Source organism: Pristiophorus japonicus, chromosome 20, assembly GCF_044704955.1.
Source record: "Pristiophorus japonicus isolate sPriJap1 chromosome 20, sPriJap1.hap1, whole genome shotgun sequence".
Taxonomy (NCBI): Eukaryota; Metazoa; Chordata; class Chondrichthyes; family Pristiophoridae; genus Pristiophorus; species Pristiophorus japonicus.
In genome coordinates, this window is record NC_091996.1 from 14,319,814 (window position 1) to 14,341,436 (window position 21,623).

A 21,623-nucleotide genomic window follows, 5' to 3' on the forward strand; every position below is an offset into this window, starting at 1 on the left:
ACAGAAGTTTAATATTTCACCCAGCATACCAGGGAATGGGGATAATAGCCAGTGTTCCCTTTGTGATTGCTATCCAGTCACTCCCCTAGAAAGTGTATGGGTTTGTAAGATTTGGTGACTTGGGCAGCCATCTCGAACCATATTGAATGCAACCAGTGCCGGCTGTTTGAAAGAGCTATCCACTTAGCTCCATTCCATTGCCATTTCCCATTCCCTTTTTGCATTTCCCCTTTGATCCATTTCCCTTTTAAAAGCTATTATTGATTCTGCTTCCGTTTCTGATAGGTCACTATCAACCCTGTGCATAATACAAACCCTCATAATCTCACTCTTTGTTCTTTTGGTGATCATCTTAAATTTATGCCCTCTAGTTACCAATTCTCCAACATCCATCTCCCTCATAGTTTTCAACACCTCAATCAGATCGCCTCTTTACCTTTTCTATTCTAATAAGAAAAGTCCCAGTTTCTCTCACCCTTCCTCATAAAGCCTCTCATCTCTGGTATTCTTTTAGTGAATGCCCTTTGCACATTCTTCATGGCCTTGATATTCTTCCTAAAGACATCCAGAACTAGACTCAATACTCTAATCATTGATTTATATAGGTTTAGCATTGCCTCTTTGCTTCTGTACTCAATGCCCTTATTTATAAAACTTAGGCCCCATATAGCTTTTTTTTAAAAACAGCTTTATGAACTTGTCCTCCTACTTTTAAAGATTTGTGTATCTGAACCCTAACTGTCTCTGCTCCTCTACTCCTTTTAAAGTTTTACCATTTAGAATATGTATCGCTCTTTATTCAACCTCCCAAAACGAATCACCTCATACTTCTCTGCATTAAATTTCATTTTATATCTATCTGTCAATCTACTAATCTATCAATGTCCTCCTGAGATCATCAAAAGTGCTCTTCACAATTAACCACACTCCTTGTTTTTGTGCTGTTTCCAAATTTTGATTTTGTTGCCCCGCTCCCAAATCGAGGATATATATATATATATATATGAGAGAAAGATAAATATATTGAGCCCAAGTTTCGGCCTGAGTTGCTCCTGATTTTTTGGAGCAACTGGTGTAGAACGGAGTATCTTAGAAATTCAAATTCTTGGCATTTAGTTTGCTCCAGTTCTAGTCAGTTAGAACAGTTTCACTTTGGAACAGAATTCTTTTTTCAAAAGGGGGCGTGTCCGGCCACTTACGCCTGTTTTCAAAGTTTCGGCAGTGAAAACTTACTCCAAACTAACTTAGAATGGAGTAAGTGAAGATTTTTGTACGCTCGAAAAAACCTTGTCTACACTTTAGAAAATCAGGCGTAGGTTACAAATCAGGCGTAGGGAATGGCGGGGTGGGGGGGGGGGTTTAAAGGGAAGTTTACAAACATTAAACACTTCAGTTTTACAAATAAAGAGCCATCAATAATAAAAACATCAATAAATCAACCAATAAATCAATCAAAAAAAATTAATAAGAAATAATTTTTTTTTTAAATCAATAAATAAAACATTTTCTACTTACCAACTGCAGCACTGGGAGCCCTCCAACAGCGTACTGGGATGCCCCCCCCAGTGTGTCTCTGTCAGTGTCTCTATCTTTCTGTCTGTCTGTCTGTGTGTGTCTCTCACTCTCTGTCTGTCAGTGTCTGTGTTTCTGACAGCGAGTGGAGGGGGAGTAGGGGGGTAGAGGGAGAGAGGGAGGGGGTAGAGGGAGAGAGGGGGGGCAGGGGGAGGGGAGGGAGGGAGGCAGAGGGGGAGGGATGGGGGAGAAGGGGGGGAGAGAAGGGGGGAGGGAAGGGGGGAGGAGGAGGGGGAGAGAAGGGGGGAGGAGGAGGAGGGGGAGAGAGGAAGGAGAGGAGGGGGAAGAGGGGAAGGAGAGGGGGGAGAGGGGAAGGGGAAAGGGGGGAGAGGGGAAGGGGAAAGGGGGGGAGAGGGGAAGGGAGGGGGAGGGGAAGGGGAAAGGGGGGAGAGGGGGAGGGAAAGGAGAAGGGGAGGGAAAGGAGAGGGGGGAAAGGAGAAGGGGGGGAAAGGAGAAGGGGGGAAAGGAGAAGGGGGGGAAGGAGAAGGGGGGAAAGGAGAAGGGGGAGGGAAAAGAGAAGGGGAAGGGAAAGGAGAAGGGGGGGGAAAGGAGAAGGGGGGGGGGGAAAGGAGAAGGGAAATTGGGAGGGAGGCTGAACGGGCCGGGCCCGGCCGGGCCCAAGACTTCGGGCAGGGCCCGTCCCCAGCACCAGATTTACAGGTAGGTGGTGTTGGGTCGGTTCGGGTCCGGGGTCCGGGGTCGGGAGCGCGTGTCGGGTCGGGGGGAGCGCAGGTCGGGGTTGGGTCCGGTCTGGTCCGGGGGGAGGGAGGAGGATGGAGGTCGGGTTGGTTGGTTCGGGTGGGGGGGGGGGAGGGGGGGAGCGCAGGTCGGTTCGTGTCGGAGGCAGGGGGAGGGAGGTCAGGTTGGGTCGGGTCCGGGGGGGTCGGGAACGTGGGTCGGGTCGGGGGGCTGGCGGGAGGGAGGTCGGTTCGGTTCGGAGGGAGAGGGAGGTCAGGTCGGGTGGGGGGGGGCGGGGAGCGCAGGTCGGGGTCCCGTCCGGTCCGGGGGGGGGGGGGGCAGCGGGAGTCGAGTCGGGAGGAAGCAGGAGCTGGGCGTGGGAGGAGCCTTATTCACGCAGCCCCAGTGAGGCCATTCGGCCAGGGCTAGGGGCTGCGTGCTTCGGGCCCCTCCCACGAAACTTGGGCCCATATATAGCAGTGGAACCCCACTGTTTACAGCAGTCCAAAACACACCCATTAACCGTTACTCTCTGTTTTCTGCCCTTTAGCCAATTTACCAACCATGCTGCCACACTCCCTTTAATACCATGCTGCCTTAATTTTATCAACAACCCTTCAAATTCATCGTTGGATTAAAGCTCCTTATTTAACACCTTTTGAAAATCCACATACACACTGTCCACAGCTTATCATCCAGTCCTCTGGCATAATTTCCGTATCCAGGGACATTTGAAAGATGTTGGTCCAGCGTCCCTGGGCTAGGGAGGGGGATAATAGCCAGTGTTCCCTTTGTGATTGCTATCCAGTTACTCCCCTAGAAAGTGTATGGGTTTGTAAGATTTGGTGACTTGGGCAGCCATCTCGAACCATATTGAATGCAACATTGAATAACTGCACTCAAGTCTGTCATGATAGAGATAGGAAAAGAATCAATGCAGATAACAGGAAGATTTTCTCACTTCTGTCTCAGCAGAGTGATCACTGCACACCATTCTCCCTCTTTTACATTTGATGCTTGGTCCCTTTCTCTGTTCCATACTGGGTTGTGCTGTGTAATACAAAGGGCCCGAAATTCAGTACCGCTGGAAAGCTGGTGCTCCCCCCAACTTTTTGTGGCTATTAGCACTGAAATTTTTTCATGGCTGGGCCACCCTGTATTCAGCTCCAGAAGTGAACAAATGGGTTCCAGCGCTAATGGACCCTTCCAAAGTGGATTTTTCAGCGGTGTGGTTGTCTTAATTTGAGCGTTATCACCACTGAGAAATTCAGCATTCAAGTAAGGGTTTCTGATGAGCCAGCTGCTCCCTGGGTCTTTTTAAAGGCCAGGGTTTGCAGCAAGGCCCTGAGGGGGGAAGGAGGTTGAAAGGATGGCTGGTGTAAGAGGTGCAAGGAGAGCCAACAGGTTCACTGATATGGAGCTGGAGACACTGATGGACGGTGTGGAGGTCAGATGAAGAATAATGTTTCCTGTCGTGGGGAGACCTGGCAGACCGCCAGTACATAATGCATGGAGGGAGGTTGCATTGGAGCTGTCAGGCACCTCCATATATGTGAGGACGCACCCTCCCAGGAGAGCACTGGCCAGTCTGCACCCGGCCCTTCCAGGGTGGTGATGGGTGGGTGCCTCCTAGCTCTGGGGCGACGGGGATCCTCCTCCTCAGGTGGTACTGCTGGATCGACCTCCAGTGGCTGTCCCCTCATGATGGCCAGGTTGTGCAGCATGCAGCAGACCATGACAATTATGGAGACCCGTTGAGGAGAGTACTGCAAGGGGCCACCAGAGCGGTCCAGGCACCGGAATTTCTGCTTAAGGATGCCTATGCACTGCTCGATGATGTACCTGGTGGCACAATGAGTGTATGCATGCTCTAGCGCTGTCCTGGGGTTCCACAGAGGAGTGAGCAGCCAAGTGGACAGGGGATATCCCATGTCCCCAAGCAGCCAATCACAATCCTGATTCGGGCCGGTGAAGACGGCGGGCACACTGGTCTGGCACAGAATGAACCAATCATGGCTGCTGCCTCACTTGCCCGCTGCCTGTCTGCACAGTGCTGATGGTGATGCCTTCTCCTGCGTACCGCCCTGCTTCTGAGCAAGTGTACCAGGTGTCGCTCTCCCAACACTCCTCCCATCCTCAGGCTGAACCCTGCCAAGCAGGTCTCTGCAGCCCACAGGACTCCACTAAAGAGTCAGACCTGAAAGTTGTACAGAAGTACAGAGGTATGTGCAAACCTCTGAGCAGCACTCAGCAGGTTTAATGGAGGCAAACCAATTAATAAAACTATATGAAAAGATAAATACTGCGCATGCTGGAAAATGAAATAAAAACACTAATAATTAATAAAACTATATTAAAAGATAAATACTGCGGATGCATGCTGGAAATGAAATAAAAACACTAATAACGAATAAAACTATATCAAAAGATAAGTACTGCGGATGCTGGAAAACAATAAGTAATAAAACTTTTTACCTACCAAAGGGCCCCAGCGGTGTCGTGTTCGAGCACTGCAACAAAAACCTCCCAGGGGCACTGCCGGGAAAAGGCCTACCTTTGCCTCGGTGAATTTCGCTGTGGTAGTCGCTTTCCAACGGCCCGCGCGGTGCAGAGCTCACCGCTGGAAATCTTCCTTTACAGCGGCTTCACCGCACCATTCCCGGCGGAAGTGAACATCGCTGAAATCCCCCCTCCCCCGAGCTGAATATATCTCGGGGGAGGGGAAATTACCCGACCGCAACGGCCGATCGATTTTTTCGATCGAGTGCCCAAACTCCGCAGTAGACGTCCTGTCGAGGACGGTGAATTTTGGGCCCAAAGACTCAGAGCACACAAACAACCAGTATCCTACATTTACCTTTGTGGGTCAGGGAGCTTTAACCCAATGATGCATTTGTCGACACCCATCACTATGCTGCCACTGGCTCCCTGCTCGTGCCAGTGAAATCATTGAGCCGTTTTCACTTACTTTAGTAATTCTTTGATGACACCAACAGCCGCATCGTCAGTGGCAGTTCTTCCCTTTCTGGTGGGCACCAGCAGGTTCTCATTTATAGAGAATCCCACTTTAGTCTCCTCTTTCTGAAAAGTGGCTGTAGAAATTGGCCCCTGGAGAGGAGTCTTTGTTAAGGCTGGTTCCTAGGATCAAGAAAAATTAAAAGAAATCGAATAGCTCAAACAATTCAGCTAATCGGTGATTGACAATGAAATCATTCTGGGCATTCTGATGTATTAATGTTAATGAACAGTAAGCAAGATACAATAAAGCCATCCTTATATCCCCATGCAGAACTCTCAATGTGAACCACCTGCCGTTGGTGTTGAACGTGCCTATTTTTATTCATCAAAATGACAAAGCTGGCATGAAGTGCTGCCACAAGTGGCCGTTTACCTTTGCCTCAGGAGGAGGATGGCAGGAGAACCCACTCCTGAAAAGGGTCTTGGCTCTGGAGGTAGTTCTACAATATAAATGGGGTATTAAAGGCCAGCTGTATACTGAAGGTACATGTGCACATCAGCCATTACACCTGTGCTTGAAGGCTGTTACCAAGTGTCAATACAAGGGTAAAGATTCGGGCCTAGCACAGTTGTGCTTGAATAAAAACAGAAAATGCTGGAAATCTCAGCGGGTCAGGCAGAATCTGTGGAGAGAAAGCAGAGATAACGCTTCAGGTCGATGACCCTTTGTCAGGACTGGAGCACTGAAAGGGGGAGGGGAGAAAAGAACAAAAGGGAAGGTCTGAGATAGGGTGGAAGACAGGCGAGATTAGAGAGACAAAAGGGATGATGGGCCAAATTGAAATGGTAATGCCAGCAGTTAGAAAAACATTAGTCAAGATAGGGTGTGAATGGTAGGATAATGACCAACTGCCATTAGAGACAAGGAGAAAACAAGGAAAAAGGCTGAGGGAGGGGGATGGGGGGGGGGAGGGAGCCAACGATTGGCAGCGGTTAAACTCTGAAATTGTTGAACTCAATGTTGAGTCCAGAAGGCTGTAAAGTGCCATAATAATGTCCGATCCACTCTATCTTGGCCCCTCATAATTTTATATACTTCAGTAAGATCTCCCCTCAGCCTCCTCTGTTCCAAACACAGCCTATCCAATCTTTCCTCATAGCTACTACTCTACAATCCAGTCCAGAAACCTGACTTCACTGGAACTCCCACCATCTGCCCATTTTAATTAATTCTTTGTGCCCCCTGTGCACTTTGGACCATGCCAAGAGACCACGCTGATGATGGGGGAGGGGTGGTATTTTCAACAAAGGGCTACTGCTCAGATCTAAAGGGGTCCTGCAGGCAACATTTCACCAGATAGAAATACGCTGGTGGGAAGAGCAAGGGTAGAAAACCAAATAATTGGAACGGGTTCACCAACGGAAAAAAGCAGTGCAACAATCAAGTTGCAGGAAAACAATTCCAAACCTCAATAATAAACTAACTCCAGGAGCAAAATTAGTACAAATCACTGCAATGTATGCACCTGTGAGGAGTCTCATAGCTTTGTAGGTCTGTTGACCATCTGCGTGGAGCCTTTCCTGTGCCTCTTGACGAAGAGGTTGACGGGACTGGCTCTGCAAGGGCCGGGCGTGGAGGTCGTCCTCTCGGCTTACGCCGATGACGTGCTCCTCACGGTAGAGGATCCCGCTGACCTGCGGAGGATGCGAGAATGCCAGGAGATTTACTCGGCCACATCCTCCGCCAGGATCAACTGGGAGAAATGTTCCGGACTCCTGGTGGGTCAGTGGCGGGTGGACTCCCTGCCGGAGGAGCTCAGGCCTTTTGCCTGGAGCACGACCCATCTCCTCTATCTGGGAGTCTACCTTAGCCCCGACGAGGAAGCCTGGCCAGCGAACTGGCAAGAGCTGGAGGTCAAGGTCGCCGCTCGCCTAGGGCGCTGGACAGGACTGCTCCGAGTGCTGTCCTACAGGGGTCAAGCGCTAGTCATAAACCAGCTGCTGGCCGCTATGCTGTGGTACCGGCTGGTCACTTTGACCCCTCCCCTGCGTTTGTCACCAAGATATAGAAGCTGGTGGACTTCTGGAACAACAGGAAGCACTGGGTCTCTGCCGCGGTCTTGAGTCTCCCGCTTAGGGAGGGCAGTCAGTCGTTGGTGTGCGTCAGCACCCAGCTAGCGACTTTCCGTCTTCAGACCCTGCAGAGATACCTTTACGTTGAGCCCCCTCCTAGGTGGCGTGCGCTGGCGACATATTTCTTCCGCCAGCAGCACGGCCTCAACTACGACACGCAGCTCCTGTTTGTGAGTTTGGTGGGCGTCAGGACCGCCGTCCAGGGGCTGCCTGTCTTTTACAAGGAACTCACCAGGGTCTGGAACAAAGTCTCCACCAAGCGCAGCTCTCCACCGGCTGGAGTGGCGGCTGTCCTGCAGGAGCCGCTGCTCGGGAATCCGTATCTCCACGACCGAGGTTTTAGGTGGCAGTCGGACGAGAGGGCTGTGGCTGGTGAGGTGACCAGGGTCAGGGACCTGCTCGATGGCGGAGGAGCGGGCTGGATGGCGCCAGACACGCTGGCGCGGCGCCTAAATTCGGCCGACGTCCGCCGCACGGCCGATGCCATCGAGTCGCTAAAAACAGCTCTGAGCCCTGACTCTGTTAGGTGTGTCGAGGAGGCTCAAGCACGTGGGGAGATCCCGTCCGAACTGACCCCCGTCCGGACGGAATTCCTCATCGGCGCCAAATCCCGGAACCTCCCTCGGGAGCCAGAGCCTCACAACTTGAGCCGCCTCGGGGAAATCCCCTCCGTGCCTTTCAGTTCCGCGCGGAGGGGTTTCCTGTACGGGCTGCTCCTGCACACTCTCAACTTTGCCATCCTCGCCTGCCGTCCGGACAAGCCATGGCGTACCATCTTGCCGTCCGGAGGAGGCGGGGTTCCCCGATGGAGTGCACTCTACGCGGGAGTCCTCCCTCTATTTATCAGGGACTTGGCCTGGAGGGTAGTGCACGGAGCAGTCCCGAGCAACAAATTTTGAAGCCGGTTCATGGGCTCCCAGGCCGCCTGCAATTTCTGCGGTCTGGAAGAGTCCGTGTTCCACGTTTTTAGTGAATGTACGAGGCTGCAGCCACTGTTCCATTATTTAAAGGGGCTGCTCCTCAATTTCTGGCTGCAATTCAGTCCCACACTCCTGATCTTTGGGCACCCTGTGCGGAGGGGAGCGGGTAGGTCCGAAGGCCTCCTCGTAGGACTGCTCCTGGGCACGGCCAAGGGTGCCATCAGCCGGTCCAGGCAGCGGGCGGTCGAGGCTGTCGTTCAGCCTGACTGCCTGCCTCTCTTCCGCGGTTACATCCGGGCCAGGGTGTCCCTGGAGATGGAGCATGCAGTGTCCACCGGTACACTCGCGGTCTTCCGCGAGAGGTGGGCGCCGGAGGGACTGGAGTGCATCGTTACCCCCGGCAACCAAATTTTAATGTGATTTTATATGTTTTAAAGTTTAATTTGTTTTAATTGCCGGATTTTTAGTGTCCCCCTCCCCTTTTATAGGGGGCACTTGTAAAATATATGGTTTTAATGCCCCCCAAAAAAATCACAAAAAAAAATAAACAAAAAACATTTTTAAAAAAGGGGCAGTTAAGTGTCTGGAGTGTCCCCCAGATCGGGGGGCACTTGATCTAACGTTTATTTTGTTCCCCCCCCACAAAAGAATTGTACGTCTGTTGACCATCTGCGTGGAGCCTTTCCTGCGCCTCCTGCGGACGAGGTTGACGGGACTGGCTCTGCAAGGGCCGGGCGTGGAGGTCGTCCTCTCGGCTTACGCCGATGATGTGCTCCTCACGGTAGAGGATCCCCGTTGACCTGCGGAGGATGCGTGAGTGCCAGGAGATTTACTCGGCCGCATCCTCCGCCAGGATCAACTGGGAGAAATGTTCCGGACTCCTGGTGGGTCAGTGGCGGGTGGACTCCCTGCCGGAGGCTCAGGCCTTTTGCCTGGAGCACGACCCATCTCCTCTATCTGGGAGTCTACCTTAGCCCCGACGAGGAAGCCTGGCTGGCGAACTGGCAAGAGCTGGAGGACAAGGTCGCCGCTCGCCTAGGGCGCTGGACAGGACTGCTCCGAGTGCTGTCCCACAGGGGTCGAGCGCTAGTCATAAACCAGCTAGTGGCCGCGATGCTGTGGTACCGGTTGGTCACTTTGACCCCTCCCCCTGCGTTTGTCGCCAAGATACAGAAGAAGCTGGTGGACTTTTTCTGGAACAACAGGAAGCACTGGGTCACTGCGGCGGTCTTGAATCTCCCGCTTAGAGAGGGTGGTCAGGCGTTGGTGTGCGTCAGCACCCAGCTAGCGACTTTCCGTCTTCAGACCCTGCAGAGATACCTTTACGTCGAGCCCCCTCCTAGGTGGCGTGCGCTGGCGACGTATTTCTTCCGCCAACAGTACAGCCTCAATTACGACACGCAGCTCCTGTTTGTGAGTTTGAGGGGCGTCAGGACCGCCGTCCAGGAGCTGCCTGTCTTTTACCAGGAACTCATCAGAGTCTGGAACAAAGTCTCCACCAAGCACAGCTCTCCACCGGCTGGAGTGGTGGCTGTCCTGCAGGAGCCGCTGCTCGGGAATCCATACCTCCACGACCGAGGTTTTAGGTGGCAGTCGGACGAGAAGGCTGTGGCTGGCGAAGTGACCAGGGTCAGGGACCTGCTCGATGGTGGAGGAGTGGGCTGGATGGCCCCAGACATGCTGGCACGGCGCCTAAACTGGGCTGACGTCCGTCGCACGGCCGATGCCATCGAGTCGCTAAAAACAGCTCTGGGCCCTGACTCCGTTAGGTGTGTCAAGGAGGCTCAAGCACGTGGGGAGATCCCGTCCGAACTGACCCCCGTCCGCACGGAATTCCTCATCGGCGCCAAGTCTTGAAACCTCCCTCGGGAGCCGGCGCCTCACAACTTGAGCTGCGTCGGGGAAATCCCCTCCGTGCCTTTCAGTTCTGCGCGGAGGGGTTTCCTGTACGGGCTGCTCCTGCACACTCTCAACCTTGCCATCCTCATCTGGCATCCGGATACGCCATGGCGTACCATCTTGCCGTCCGGAGGAGGCGGGGGTCCCCGATAGAGTGCACTCTACGCGGGAGTCCTCCCACTATTTATCGGAGACTTGGCCTGGAGGGTGGTGCATGGAGCAGTCCCATGCAACACATTTTTAAGTCCGTTCACTTTTAAAATCATTAAGGATGAAATAGCAGCGCATTTGGAAAGCAGTGACAGGATCGGACCAAGTCAGCATGGATTTATGAAAGGGAAATCCTGCTTGACAAATCTTCTGGAATTTTTTGAGGATGTAACTAGCAGAGTGGACAAGGGAAAACCAGTGGATGTGGTGTATTTGGACTTTCAAAAGGCTTTTGACAAGGTCCCGCACAAGAGATTAGTGTGTAAAATTAAAGCACATGGTATTGGGGGTAATGTACTGACGTGGATAGAGAACTGGTTGGCAGACAGGAAGCAGAGAGTCGGGATAAACGGGTCCTTTTCAGAATGGCAGGCAGTGACTAGTGAAGTGCCGCAGGGCTCAGTGCTGGGACTGCAGCTCTTTACAATATACATTAATGATTTAGATGAAGGAATTGAGTGTAATATCTCCAAGTTTGCGGATGACACTAAATTGGGTGGCGGTGTGAGCTGTGAGCAGTACGTCTAAGAGGCTGTTGGGTGACTTGGACAGGTTAGGTGAGTGGGCAAATGCATGGCAGATGCAGTATAATGTGGATAAATGTGAGGTTATCCACTTTGGGGGCAAAAACACGAAGACAGAATATTATCTGAATGGCGGCAAATTAGGAAATGGGGAGGTGCAACGAGACCTGGGTGTCATGGTTCATCAGTCACTGAAAGTTGGCATGCAGGTACAGCAGGCGGTAAAGAAGGCAAATGGTATGTTGGGCTTCATAGCTGGGAGATTTGAGTATAGGAGCAGGGAGGTCTTACTTCAGTTGTACAGGGCCTTAGTGAGGCCTCAACTGGAATATTGTGTTCAGTTTTGGTCTCCTAATCTGAGGAAGGACGTTCTTGCTATTGAGGGAGTGCAGCGAAGGTTCACCAGACTGATTCTAGTGATGGCTGGACTGTCATACGAGGAGGGACTGGATCAACTGGGCCTTTATTCACTGGAGTTTAGAAGGATGAGAGGGGATCTCATAGAAACGTATAAGATTCTGATAGGACTGGACAGGTTAGATGTGGGTAGAATGTTCCCGATTTTGGGGAAGTCCAGAACCAGGGGACATAGTCTTAGGATAAGGTGTAGGCCATTTAGGACTGAGATGAGGAGAAACTTCTTCACTCAGAGAGTTGTTAACCTGTGGAATTCCCTGCCGCAGAGAGTTGTTGATGCCAGTTCATTAGATATATTCAAGAGGGAGTTAGATGTGGCCCTTACGGCTAAAGGGATCAAGGGGTATAGAGAGAAAGCAGGAAAGGGTAACTGAGGGAATGATCAGCCATGATCTTATTGAATGGTGGTGCAGGCTCGAAGGGCCGAATGGCCTACTCCTGCAGCTATTTTTTATGTTTCTATGTTTCACGGGTTCCCAGGCCGCCTGCAATTTCTGCGGTCTGGAAGGGTCCGTGTTCCACGTTTTTATTGAATGTACGAGGTTGCAGCCCCTATTCCATTATTTAAAGGGGCTGCTCCTCAATTTCTGCTTGCACTTCAGTCCCACACTCCTGAGCTTTGGACACTCTGTGTGGAGGGGAGCGGGTAGGTCCGAGGGCCTCCTCGTAGGACTGCTCCTGGGCATGGCCAAGGGTGCCATCAGCCGGTCTAGGCAGCAGGCGGTCGAGGGGGTCGTTCAGCCCGACTGCCTGCCTCTCTTCCGTGCTTACATCCAGGCCAGGGTGTCCTTGGAGATGGAGCACGCGGTGTCCACCGGTACGCTCGCGGCCTTCCGCGAGAGGTGGGCGCCGGAGGGACTGGAGTATATCATTACCCCCGACAACCAAATTTTAATTTGATTTTATAAGTTTTAAAGTTTAATTTGTTTTTATTGCCGGGTTTTAGTGTCCCCCACCCCTTTTATAGAGGGCACTTGTAAAATTTATGGTTTTAGTGCCCAAATAAACACCAAAAAAAAACAAAAAAAGGGCCTTGAAAAGTGTTTGGAGTGTCCCCCAGATCAGGGGGCACTTGATTTAACTGTTTAATTTTGTTTCACAACTAAAACAGTTGTAGGTCTGTTGACCATCTGCGTGGAGCCTTTCCTGCGCCTCTTACGGAAGAGGTTGACGGGACTGGCTCTGCAAGGGTCGGACGTGGAGGTCGTCCTCTCGGCTTACACCAATGACGTGCTCCTCGTGGTCGAGGATCCTGTTGACCTGCGGAGGATGTGTGAGTGCCAGGAGATTTACTCGGCCGCATCCTCCGCCAGGATCAAGTGGGAGAAATGTTCCGGACTCCTGGTGGGTCAGTGGCGGGTGGATTCCCTGCCGGAGGAGCTCAGGCCTTTTGCTTGGAGCACGACCCATCTCCTCTATCTGGGAGTCTACCTTAGCCCCGACAAGGAAGCCTGGCTGGCGAACTGGCAGGAGCTGGAGGCCAAGGTCACCGCTCGCCTAGGGCGCTGGACAGAACTGCTCCGAGTGCTGTCCTACAGGGGTCAAGCGCTAGTCATAAACCAGCTGGTGGCCATTATGCTGTGGTATCGGCTGGTCACTTTGATCCCTCCCCTGCGTTTGTTGCCAAGATACAGAAGAAGCTGGTGGACTTCTTCTGGAACAACAGGAAGCACTGGGTCTCTGCCGCGGTCTTGAGTCTCCCGCTTAGGGAGGGCGGTCAGTCGTTGGTGTGCGTCAGCACCCAGCTAGCGACTTTCCGTCTTCAGACCCTGCAAAGATACCTTTACGTCGAGCTCCCTCCTAGGTGGCGTGCGCTGGCGACGTATTTCTTCCGGCAGCAGTACTGCCTCAATTATGACACGCAGCTCCTGTTTGTGAGCTTGGGGGGGCGTCAAGACCGCCATGCGGAGGCTGCCTATCTTTTACCAGGAACTCATCAGGGTCTGAAACAGAGTCGCCACCAAGCGCAGCTCTCCACCGTCTGGAGTAATGGCTGTCCTGCAGGAGCCGCTGCTCAGGAATCCATACCTCCACGACCGCGGTTTTAGGTGGCAGGTGGACGAGAGGGCTGTGGCTGGCGATGTGACCAGGATCAGGGACCTGCTCGATGGCGGAGGAGCGGGCTGGATGGCACGCACCTATCCTGGGCTGACATCTGGCACGCGGCCGATGCCATCGAGTCGCTAAAAACAGCGCTGGGCCCTGACTCCGTTAGGTGTGACGAGGAGGCTCAAGAACGTGGGGAGATCCCGTCCGAACTGACCGCCGTCCGGACGTAATTCCTCATTGGCGCCAAGCCCCGAAACTTCCCTTGGGAGCCGACGCCTCACAACTTGAGCCTCCTCGGGGAAATCCCCTCCGTGTCTTTCAGTTCTGCAGGTAGGATATTCCTGTACGGACCGCTCTTGCACATTCTCCATGTTGCCATCCTCGTCAACCGTCCGGACACGCCATGGCGCACCATCTTGCTGTCCAGAGAAGGCGCGGGTCCCCAATGGAGTGCTCGCTACGCGGGAGTCTTCCCCTTATTTACTGGGGATTTGGCCTGGAGGGTGTTGCATGGAGCAGTCCCGTGCAATAAGTTTTTAAGTCAGTTCACGGGCTCCCAGGCCGCCTGCAATTTCTGCGGTCTGGAAGCGTCCGTGTTCCACGTTTTTATTGAATGTGCACGGTTGCAGCCCCTCTTCCAATATTTGAAGGGGTTGCTCCTCAAATTCTCATTGCACTTCAGTCCCACACTCCTGATCTTTGGGCACGCTGTGTGGAGGGGAGTGGGCAGGTTGGAAGGCCTCCTCGTAGGACTGCTCCTTGGCATGGCCAAGGGGACCATCAGCCGGTCCAGGCAGCGGGCGGTTGAGGGGGTCGTTCAGCCCGACTGCTTGCCTCTCTTCCGCGGTTACATCCGAGCCAGGGTGTCCTTAGAGACGGAACAGCGGTATGCTCGCAGCTTTCCGCGAGAGGTGGGTGCCGGAAAGACTGGAGTGCATCATCACCCCATGCAACCAAATTTTAATTTGATTTTAATGTCTAAAGGTTAATTTGTGTAACTTGCCGGTTTTAGTGCCCCCTCCCCCCTTTAATCAGAGGGCACTTGATTAAAGTATTACAACAAAATAGTTGTAGAGCTGTTGAGTTGGGAGTGGCTTAGCCAGTCACGTGATTTTCACAAGACTCAATAAAACCCCAGCCAGTTGGGTTCTCCGAATATTTAGTTCCCAGTCTTGGTTGCCTTGCAACCACGTCAATGTAATGGCTGTCAGATCATACCCATTTGTATCTATTTGTGCCATCAACTCATCTATTTTGTTATGAATGCTGCGTACATTCGGATAAAGAGCTTTTAAATTAGTTTTTTTACCCTTTTTTCCTGCTTTGACCCCACTTTCTGATTCCCTTTAATGATTATACATTCTGTCCCTTCCTGTCACGCTCTGGTTTTCATTTCCCCCAGTGTTACCCTGCTCTATTGCCTTCTCCTTATTAGAAACATAGAAAATAGGTGCAGGAGTAGGCCATTCGGCCCTTCGAGCCTGCACCACCATTCAATAAGATCATGGCTGATCATTCACCTCAGTACCCCTTTCCTTCTTTCTCTCCATACCCCTTGATCCCTTTAGCCGTAAGGGTCTTATCTAACTCCCACTTGAATATTTCCAATGAACTGGCATCAACAACTCTCTGTGGTCGGGAATTCCACAGGTTAACAATTCTCTGAGTGAAGAAGTTTCTCCTCATCTCAATCCTAAATGGCTTAGCCCTTATCCTTAGATTATGTCCCCTGGTTCTGGACTTCCCCAACATCGAGAACACTCTTCCTGCATCTAACCTGTCCAGTTTGGGCAGAATTTTATATGTTTCTATGAGATCCCCTCTCATCTTTCTAAACTCCAGTGAATACAGGCCCAGTCGATCCAGTCTCTCCTCATATGTCAGTCCTGCCATCCTTGAATCAGTCTGGTGAACCTTCGCTGCACTCCCTCAATAGCAAGAACGTCCTTCCTCAGATTAGGAGACCAAAACTGAACACAATATTCCAGATGAGGCTTCACTAAGGTCCTGTACAACTGCAGTAAGACATCCCTGCTCCAATTCTCAGATCCCCTAGCTATGAAGGCCAACATACCATTTGCCTTCTTCACCGCCTGCTGAACCTGCATGGCAACTTTCAGTGACTGATGAACCATGACACCCAGGTCTCGTTGCACCTCCCCATTTCCTAATTTGCCGCCATTCAGATAATATTCTGTCTTCGTGTTTTTGCCCCCAAGGTGGATAACCTCACATTTATCCACATTATACTGCATCTGCCATGCATTTGCCCACTCACCTAACCTGTCCAAGTCACCCTATAGCCTCTTAGCGTCCTCCTCACAGCTCACACCGCCACCCAATTTAGTGTCATCCGCAAACTTGGAGATATTACACTCAATTCCTTCATCTAAATCGTTAATGTATATTGTAAAGAGCTGCAGTCCCAGCACTGAGCCCTGCGGTACTCCACTAGTCACTGCCTGCCATTCTGAAAAGGACCCGTTTATCCCGACTCTCTGCTTCCTGTCTGCCAACCAGTTCTCAATCCACGTCAGTACATTACCCCCAATACCATGTGCTTTAATTTTGCATGCCAATCTCTTGTGTGGGATCTTGTCAAAAGCCTTTTGAAAGTCCAAATACACTACATCCACTGGTTCGCCCTTGTCCACTCTACCAGTTACATCCTCAAAAAATTCTAGAAGATTTGTCAAGCAGGATTTCCTTTTCATAAATCCATGCTGACTTGGGCCGATCCCGTCACTGCTTTCCAAATGTACTGCTATTTCATCTTTAATAATTGATTCCAACATTTTCCCACTACTGATGTCAGGCTAACCTGTCTATAATTACCCATTTTAGCTTTCCTTCCTTTCTTAAAAAGTGGTGTTACATTAACTACTCTCCGGTCCATAGGAACTGATCCAGAGTCGACAGACTGTTGGAAAATGATCACCAATGCATCCATTATTTCTAGGGCTACTTCCTTAAGTACTATGGGATGCTGACTATCAGGCCCCGGGAATTTATTGGCCTTCAATCCCATCAATTTCCCTAACACCATTTCCCACCTAATAAGGATTACCTTCAGTTCCTCCTTCTCGCTAGACCCTCGGTCCCCTAGTAGGTTATTTGTGTCTTCCTTCGTGAAGACAGAACCAAAGTACTTGTTTAACTGGTCCACCATTTCTTTGCTCCCCATTATAAATTCACCTGAATCTGACAGCAAGGGACCTACGTTTGTTTTCACTAATCTTTTTCTTTTCACATATCTATAGAAGCTTTTGCAGTCAGTTTTCTCCTCATCTCAGTTTTAAATGAGCAGCCTCCTATTCTAACATTATACCCCTAGTTCCAGTCTCCCCCATCAGTGGAAACATTCTCTCTGCATCCACCCTGTCAAGCCCCCTCATAATCTTATAGGTTTCGATAAGATCACCTCTCAATTGTCTGAATTCCAATGAATAGAGGCCCAACCTACTCAACCTTTCCTCATAGGTTAACCCCCTCATCTCCGGAATCAACCTAGTGAACCTTCTCTGAACTGCCTCCAAAGCAAGTATATCCTTTCGTAAATATGGAATCCAAAACTCACTCAGTATTCCAGGTGTCGCCTCACCAATATCCTGTATAACTGTAGCAAGACTTCCCTGCTTTTATACTCCATCCCCTTTGCAATAAAGGCTAAGATTCCATTGGCCTTCCTGATCACTTGCTGTACCTGCATACTAACCTTTTGTATTTCATGCACAAGTACCCCCAGGTCCCGCTGTACTGCAGCACTTTGCAATCTTTCTCCATTTAAATAATAACTAGTTCTTTGAGTTTTTTCTGCCAAAGTGCATGATCTCACACTTTCCAACATTATTCTCCATCTGCCAAATTTTTGCCCACGCACTTAGCCTGTCTATGTCCTTTTGCAGATTTTTTGTGTCCTCCTCACACTTTGCTTTTCCTCCCATCTTTGTATCGTCAGCAAACTTGGCTACGTTACACTCGGTCCCTTCTTCCAAGTTGTTAATATAGATTGTAAATAGTTGGGGTCCCAGCACTGATCCCTGCGGCACCCCATTCGTTATTGATTGCCAACCCGAGAATGAACCATTTATCCCAACTCTCTGTTTTCTGTTCGTTAGGCAATTCTCTAACCACACTAATATATTACTCCCAACCCCGTGAACTTTTATTGTGTGCAGTAACCTTTTACGTGACACCTTGTCAAATGCCTTCTGGAAGTCCAAATACACCACATCCACTGGTTCCCCTTTATCCACCCTGTTCGTTACATCCTGAAAGAATTCCAACAAATTTGTCAAATATGACTTCCCCTTCATAAATCCATGCTGACTCTGCCTGACCGAATTATGCTTTTCCATAGGACGCTCCCAGAGTGCCCCCTGCAAGTATTGACACACTCAGAAACCCCTGCTCTAATTTACCAAATACAGGGGCTGAAATTCATGGTTTGGATAAGGCCCGTTACCGTCGTAATGCGGCGGTCAGGCAGCGGAATCCAATGGCCGCCGATTTCTGGTCGAATGGCCGTCGACAGCCAAATTTAGCATGGGTGTTTTCTGGCGGTCCCCACTTCTGCCTCGCCGCTGCCAAGCAGCCGTAAGTGCATCATCAGTGCGCGCATCGCTGGGACCTCCCACTTCTGTCGAAATTCAGGCCGAAAAATCTAATGACCGTCGAGCGGTGCCCCCGACAGCTTTTTCCGTCGGTGCACCTTGCATTCTGTCTGTGAGTCATGGCTGTGCGGCTGCCATCAAAGGCAAGGGCCCACTGCCACGGCCGCCATTTTTTTTTTGCTGGACTATTGTGCCCCCAGGTTTGGCCGGGCTGCCAACAGGCAGCCTGCCACCCTCTCTTGGGTGCCAGGCCACCGGCCCGGCCGAAATCCTTATTGGTGGCCCAGTGGCCGGTCCTAAATAATCGCTGATTCTCTCCCCTTTAAGCGAGACGTGGTGATGCAGACACGCAGTGACGTCATCACCGCTCTGCTGCTGACTGACAGCGACGGAGAATCCGTCCCCCCCTCCACTTCCGCCCCTCACTAGCACTTATCGCCGCACTTCCGCCCCCATTATGATCGACTCCCTGGCAGCTTCAAAAAAAAAGGACAAAGAGCTGAATATCGATCAAGTGTCGATCTCATCTTACCCGGCGGTGAAAACACTTAAAAAACGGTAAGTGCGCCACAGTTCTGGCAGGCCTGATTTTCGGCCCCACCATGTCAGATACCTAAAGGGAAGTAGTGGTCTCACTGTAAATATACAGCAATAGAAATAACTTGTCAGGAAGACAACAAATACAAAAATATGGAGAAAAAAAAAGATAAGAATATGAATTTTCTTAAGGCACAGTGCTGGTGGCACAGGAAATATACGAACAATGACGGACAGGCTAAGACCCTCTGGTCTATCCAGCTTGTCCCACAACAATTCTGGTCCAACTTTCACTTGAAGGAATTCAGTGATTCGGTGCTAACCACACGAGCTGGCAGTCTGTTTCAGAGCTCCACTGCTCTCTGGGAAAAGAACCACCTCCTGACATCTAACCCAGCTCTGGCCTTACACCCCTTGGTTCTCCCTTACATCTCACGCTGTCATGTATCTTACATTATTATATATAACTGTATCCCAACATGCTATACATGACTGTAATAAGATATGACCTGTAACCACCAGCATACCTTACCACCGGGGGTGCACTTGCAAGAGACAGGTATATAAGCACAGGTCTCAGGCAAGTGCAGCATTCCAGAGCTGTGAAATAAAAGGTGCAGGTCCAGAGTGACCTTGACTTCACTACATGCCTCGTGTGAATCTGTACTGAGCGGACAGGACTTTACACACGCGATCCCCTACAGGCCATGAAATTTATGGACTGCACCACGGAATGTCCAACTGAGGTAGATCACACGTCTTACTATATTGGACTGTGCACAGTCTTTTTTTAAAACTTGTTTCTCCGTTGTTGAGAATCCTTTTGTAACATTTATGTTATATTTGTTTTGTATTTTGATTTTTAAATTCTCATACTTGTTTGCAAATCCCTGCATGGCCTCGCGTCTCCTTACCTCTGTCATCTCCTCCAGCCCTATAATCCCCCTCGACCCCTGCACTCCATCTATTCTGGCCTTTTGATCATCCCCGATTTTAATCGCTCCACCATTGGTGGCTGTGCCTTCAGCTGCCTAGGTCCTAAGCTCTGGAATTCCCTCCCTAAATCTCTCCGCCTCTCCACTTCTCTTTCCTCCTTTAAGACACTCCTTAAAACCTACCTTGTCGACCAAGCTTTCAGTCATCTGTCCTAACTTTTCCTTATATGGCTCGGTGTCAAATTTTGTTTCTATTTTTGACAACGCTTCTGTGAAGTGCCTTGGGATGTTTTATTACATTAAAGGCGCTATATAAATATAAATATAAGTTGTTGTTGGATGCAAATATAAAGGATGTCAGTGCTGATGAATGGAATATTTCTTTGTCTTCCATTCTCTCCTGCAAATATTGAAGACACGGATCTGTTGCCTCTGGCACCTTGCTCAAGTGCTCATTCAACTATGGGTGACATCTACAGATAGATGGAGACAAGATACGGATCAGCCATGATCTAATTAAATGGCGGAATATGCTTGACGGATTGAAAGGCCTACTCCTGTTCCTATGCTCCTATCACAATAAAGCCTAATTCTATCCTCAGCTAACATCCACACACTTGCATTCTCCGGGAGTCATCACCGGATAGAGGTCCGAGCTGATTTTGACCGCTCTAGCCCAGGGACACTGGGATCAGCTGATGTGCTTCCACTGCTGCTCCAAGAGATCAGCTACCAACACAAAGTGAAGATTGAACTTGGTGTCTTTCTGCCCTCCATGGGCTCAGTATCACTCAAGGCATTGTATTTTATGAGCTATCAGGGAATGTAATTTTAAGATGTTTCAGTAAAAACACACACACACACACAGTTTCCACTTACCGCCAAACAGTTGAGATAGCTCGTATTCTTCTTCATTAGGTCCCCGATAACTTTGGAAAAGTTATACAGTTCTTTAGGCGACACAGTCTGGGAGGGGAGGGAAGTAACAATTGTATTACTTACAGCAACAGAAAGCACACGGACTAAATCTGTTTTCATTGTCTCTGCCTTAGAATGCTAACTGCCTTAGTTGTCTCTTAACCAGTCTTTCTTTTTCAGTTCTGATGAAAGTCTTTGATCTAAAATGTTAGCTTACCTTTTTGCTTCTCAAATGCTGATGAGTACAGGCACTATTTGCAATTTTTTATTTGATATTTCCAGCATTTACAGTTTAATGCTTATCTTTAAACTATGCAGTTACCAAATTCATTAGTTTTCAGAGGCCATCGTCAAATTGGGCTTCTATTGTGTCTAGCAATCAGTAAGAGGTTTTGTGGTTTTGTGTCCAATTCCATTCCTTTCCTGAAGTTGCTGGCTGATGTTGCAGTCGGGCTCTGAGAGCGCTGGCTGTCCTCCAGCACTTTACCAGGTTCGGCTAGTCTTCACGTCTCAGCCTGGAGAATGAGTGTTGGCCAACTATTCTGCCACTGCATGCACCACAACTGAGCCTGGAGTGGATAGGAAGGACCTATTCCCCTTAGCAGAGGGATCAATAACCAGGGGGCGTAGATTTAAAGTAAGTGGTAGGAGGTTTAGAGGGGATTTGAGGGGAATTTATTTCACCCAGAGGGCAGTGGGGGTCTGGAACTCACTGCCTGAAAGGGCGGTAGAGGCAGAAACCCTCACCACATTTATAAAGTACTTGGATATGCACTTGAAGTGCCGTAAACTACAGGGCTACGATTCAAGAGCTGGAAAGTGGGATTAGACTACATAGCTCTTTGTCGGGCGGCGCAGACACGATGGGCCAAAATGGCCTCCTTCTGTGCTGTAAATTTCTATGATTCTAATCATGCCCTCACCGCACATACACACGTGCATTTTTCAGTCGGCACCAGTGGACAGTGACCAGAAGCAGGAACTCTGGCTACATTATTTTTTTTAGAAAGCTTCTTTATCCCAGGAATCTTGAGACCAATTGTAAGCACCCTCATTACTACCTTAACAGAGATCAGACAACTCACATTCGCAAGTCTGCTGTGTTAGCCATATAGACCAGGGATCAAAGCTGAGAACGTCCTAGTCTGTCTAGCCAATGCAGTAGATTTCTGAATGTGTAAGTGTGATCCTACAAGCATGTAGGATATTTTTCATGTTGTATCGTAAGGAATTCACAATTTTGAAATGCAGGGAAAAATA

The 21,623-nt window shown here is 50.1% G+C and overlaps 1 protein-coding gene across 4 annotated transcripts in view; it reads right to left on the reverse strand.

Moving 5' to 3' along the window:
* ccdc180 (coiled-coil domain containing 180) overlaps positions 1 to 21,623 on the reverse strand; it is a 184,011-nt gene that overhangs the window by 46,821 nt on the left and 115,567 nt on the right. For all 4 annotated transcript variants that reach the window (XM_070863771.1, XM_070863772.1, XM_070863773.1 and 1 more), the window contains 2 exons: positions 20,325 to 20,411; positions 5,219 to 5,388 (listed from right to left, as the gene is read on the reverse strand). In XM_070863771.1, the coding sequence (XP_070719872.1) occupies positions 5,219 to 5,388; positions 20,325 to 20,411 (257 nt within the window). The remainder of the gene's footprint in view (positions 1 to 5,218; positions 5,389 to 20,324; positions 20,412 to 21,623) is intronic.